General features: G+C 33.3%; 1 protein-coding gene across 1 annotated transcript; it reads left to right on the forward strand.

Annotated features, from left to right (window-relative positions):
• The first annotated feature begins 390 nt into the window (after window positions 1–390).
• Window positions 391–4,008, forward strand: LOC103425713 (transcription factor bHLH92-like). The gene is made up of 3 exons (XM_008363801.4): window positions 391–792; window positions 1,137–1,427; window positions 3,779–4,008. The coding sequence occupies exons 1-3, from the start codon at window positions 463–465 to the stop codon at window positions 3,863–3,865; spliced, it is 708 nt and encodes a 235-aa protein (XP_008362023.3). The 5' UTR covers window positions 391–462; the 3' UTR covers window positions 3,866–4,008.
• The last annotated feature ends 485 nt before the right edge of the window (window positions 4,009–4,493 follow it).

Below are 4,493 nucleotides of genomic sequence, written 5' to 3' on the forward strand. Positions count from 1 at the left end.
CAAGTAAACATGCCGTTGACGTAGACTTAAAATGAACATTTTATATGTGTACAATAAGGACCCGGCCTCTCTGCCCTCCCATTTTTCATACACTCTTATCCTGTCCTATTTTGTGCAGTCACGGTTAAGCCACGTTAACTTTTTATATTGATTTTTTTGTAAAGATAATAAGACAAAAATTAATAGTAATATAAAATGTTAACTTGACTTATAGGGGAATAATCAACTCAACTATTTATATCAGCCCAACAAAACGACTCCAAAGTCAATCATGTACGTATAGGGGAATAATATATGTATTATTTTGACCGAGAAATCTCCATGACCAAAACCACATAGTTGACCACGTGTTAAATGCTTTTTAATTGCATCAAACCCAGGTCGACAAGTGCCTTATAACTGAAATTTGAAATTCCCGGCACAACACACACATCTGTCAGAGAGAGAGAGCGAGAGAAGGAAATGGACCAATATATCCTCAAAGCATTGGAAGGTGAATTGTTATGGTATGACGAGAGGCCTCCAGTAGTACCGAATCAAAGCGCTTTTGTGCTGTACACAAATACACCCGTCATTGATAAGCTTCCCAGTGATGTCACAAAATCCATGAATACGAACAAGAGGATGCTGCAATTCTTGAGGAAAAGCTGGCAACCTGCAACGGCAAGAAATGAAGCCGAACCAGACGGCAAACACCGGGGTTTTCGCCACATGATCAACGAGCGCATGAGGAGGGAGAAGCAGAAGCAGAGCTACTTAGCCTTGCATTCTTTACTGCCCAATGGAACCAGGGTGGGTATATTCAGTTAACCACATTAAACTAAATTTAATATCCGTTATCAGCACTCCAAAATAGTTATACTGCACTGCTTGTTTATAGTTTCTTAATCTTATTTTCATGAAAGTGTTTTTATTGGAGTGATCCACATCTTTCTGTTTTTTCTAGACATTGAGTTGATGAACAAATTAAAAGAGATTCAAGAGCCAGAATTAAAGGGGTGTTCAGAAGATGAAAAATGATGTGCAAATATCACTCCTACGAAAAATTAAGAGGAGCACATAACTATTTTGAATTGCGCAAATGAGCAAGAAATTTTTTATATAATTGTTTGGTGTTCCAATTCTACATGTTGCAGAGTGATAAGAATTGGATTGTGCAAATGACAGCTATGAACATTCAGCAGCTGAAGAGGTACAAGGAGGAATTGATCAAGAGGAACGTGGAGCTGGAAGCGCTTTTGGTAGAAAATGAAAAGGAAAGAGTGAAATGGAGCAAGATTAGATTAAAGGTGGCTAATCCTACATCAGGAATTGAATCTATGTTGGAGGTTCTTAAGTGCTTGCAATATTTGGGTTTGAAAGCCAGAAATGTTCACTCTAATTTCTCCCCTGAGGAGTTTTCAGCAGAACTGGAAATTGAAACCAAGGTACTTGAATGCATGCACATAATTTTGAAGTTATCATAAATTCTTGCTATTTTTTCATGGATAATGCTAGGGAGACAAAATTTTGCAAATTAAATGACACGGAAGATGATGATTGAATTATTACTTAAGCGTTGATAAACATGCTCAATTCTATTGGTAGCACATCATTTAGTTCGTAAATTTTGTTTACAAATGTAGTCTTCTTAACATTACCCTTTTTTCACACCACAAATTGGACACTTGTTATCAAAATTAAATAAAAAGGAGTAGCATAGATGATTTCCCTTTTAAATTTCACTCATACTAATTCATCTGATTTTGATAAAATAAGATAAATTTGAACAAAATAAAAAATTTCATAATACCTAGTACTTTTTCTGTTGGCTAAATAGCCAAAATGATCTTTGAAATTTGCATAACTCATCACTTTGATCCTTAACATTTCAAATCGATAAAAGTGGTCCCTGAAATTGTCCACCATCCATCATTTTGGTCTTTCCGTTAAAAACTCCGTTAATGTCTCAGAGCTCTTGGCTGGAAGTTTGGGCAATTTTCATAGCTTCGTAACTCAATTGTTTCTTAACCAAATTCGACCCATAATATATCAAAATGAAGATAGGAAAGTGTAGAATAAGATTATACCTATTTAGAAGCCCAATGGCTGCCAGAAATGGCTGGAAAATAGCCTCAAAGTTGCCTGGTCAGAAGGAAAACTGGAAAACTCACTGGAAACTAGGTAAACTTAACGTTCATAACTTCTTCAATACTCAACAAAATCAAGTGATTCAAAAACTAAAATCATACTTCTCGACGAGACGAAGAGAATAGTATCTTTTTAGAAGGTTAAATTGTCATAGTTTGGCCGGAAAACGGCTCGAAAGTGGCTAACTCGAGACCAAGACAGTCACTTTCAAGCCTTTTTCCGGCCAAAACATAGTGATTTAGCCTTCTAAAAAGGTACCATTCTCTTCGTCTCGTCGAGAAGTATGATTTTAGTTTTTGAATCACTTGATTTCGTTGAGTATTGAAGAAGTTATGAAAGGGTCTCGCCAGCAGCCATTGGGCTTCCAAATAGGTATAATCTTATTTTACACTTTCCTATCTTCATTTTGATATATTATGGGTCGAATTTGGTTAAGAAACGATTGAGTTACGAAGCCTTGAAAATTGCCCAAACTTCCGGCTAAGAGCTCTGGAACACTTAACGGAGTTTTTAACGGAATAACCAAAATAATAGATGGTGGACAATCTTAGGGACCACTTTTATCGATTTGAAATGTTAAGGACCAAAGTGATGAGTTATGCAAATCTCAGGAACCATTTTAACTATTTAGCCTTTTTTGTTTAACAACTAATCTAATATACGGAAAAGAGAATTTCAATTTGAGTGCCAAACGACAATCAGATTGTCCTAACCAACTACTCTATTTTATTTAAAATGGTCATTACGTTTCTTTCTTGGCCAAGAATGACAACTACGTTTTAAAGCTTTGTGCTTTGCATGGACATACATAGGATGGGAAGATGGAACAAGTCTTATTCATAAATTAATTGAATATAAGAAAATGCACACATGGTGTTTCTCACCACTCACCCCTGGGACTTTTAGATTTTAGGACTTCAACAACAAGATTGTTTTTAGATTTTAACCTGAATGGTTTTCAAAATCTAATATTAATTCATATTTTAAAAATTTACCATATTTAAGTAATTATAGCACATTTATTATTTATAAACTTACCATTCGAAATTCTTTACCCATCCATAATTAATGTTTTTTTTTTGCACTCTAATCATATTAATAGATAAAGATTTATTCAAAATTCAAATTCAAATTCTTATTATTAAAAAAAATTTAACAACAAAACAGAAACAATTTATACATAACTTTCGGTACATTATTTTATTCATAGGTACGGAAGTATCGGTACGAATGTATGGGTACATAATTTTAGGTACCTTATTTTACTCATAGGTACAGAAGTATCAGTTTGTAAGTTTTGGTACGAATATATCGGTACATAACTTTCGGTACGAATATATCGATACAAATGTATCGGTACGTAACTATAGTATCTAAACATACATATTTACGTAATACGCATATACATATATACAGAGAAATTCACGCACAATGAAAAATATATGACTTTTCTTATTATGGGAACTTAATAAATAACATTTTTATTATTTATGGGGATCAATATATAACCTAGAAAAACAAAACAAAAACTCAATAATTATTACAACCTATTTAATATTAAAAAAATTACAATTAAATGCCAAGGATTAGAATAGAATTTTCCGTATAATAATACTGAAATTTTGTATTTTATTGTATTTTTTGGAAGATTGGAGCTGCAGAGATAGAAGAGGCTGTGCAAGAAACACTCAATAAAGCTGAGATGAAACTGCGTTTTCCATTTCCAGGAAGGTGAAGGGAGACAGGAATTTGGTGCTCCAATTGACATTTGACTTTAGTGAATATTCTTTTGAAATATGGAAAACGAATGGGTCAATTTTCTCTTCGTGTCTTGAAAAGTTTCAACTTATTGAATTTGACACTCAAATTTGACTAGAAGTTTATATTTTCAAGCACGACCTATTATAATACTCTAATTTAAAACGTGGAAATGATGTGATAAATGGCATACTATAATCAGAACTTTTCAAAAACTTGTTAACACCTTTTCTTTTTTGGTCGGAGAAAACTTTGTATGCATGAGCAATAGGAGATCGTACGTCCGCCCACGCAAAAGTTCAAAATTTTCGAAAAACTTGTAAATTTTAGGAATTAAATTATGATTCTAAAAATCTAAGATAGTTGATCAGTTTCCAATATTCGTGATTTCTGAACTTGGAAAATAATTTGATTCGATAGAGGCATAGAGGCATTGGAAGACATCACATCAAAATGTATAAGATAAAAAGGATACAAAGCAGCAACTTTATTTGCATTCAAACTAATTGGTGCGATTTACGGATTTAGCAAGCGCACGATGTTTACAAAAATTCTTAGATAATTTATTTAATGTAAAATCTCACAAAAGATAGTTGAAAATAAAC

The sequence above is a fragment of the Malus domestica genome, chromosome 16 (genome assembly GCF_042453785.1).
Source record: "Malus domestica chromosome 16, GDT2T_hap1".
In the NCBI taxonomy this organism is placed as follows: Eukaryota; Viridiplantae; Streptophyta; class Magnoliopsida; order Rosales; family Rosaceae; genus Malus; species Malus domestica.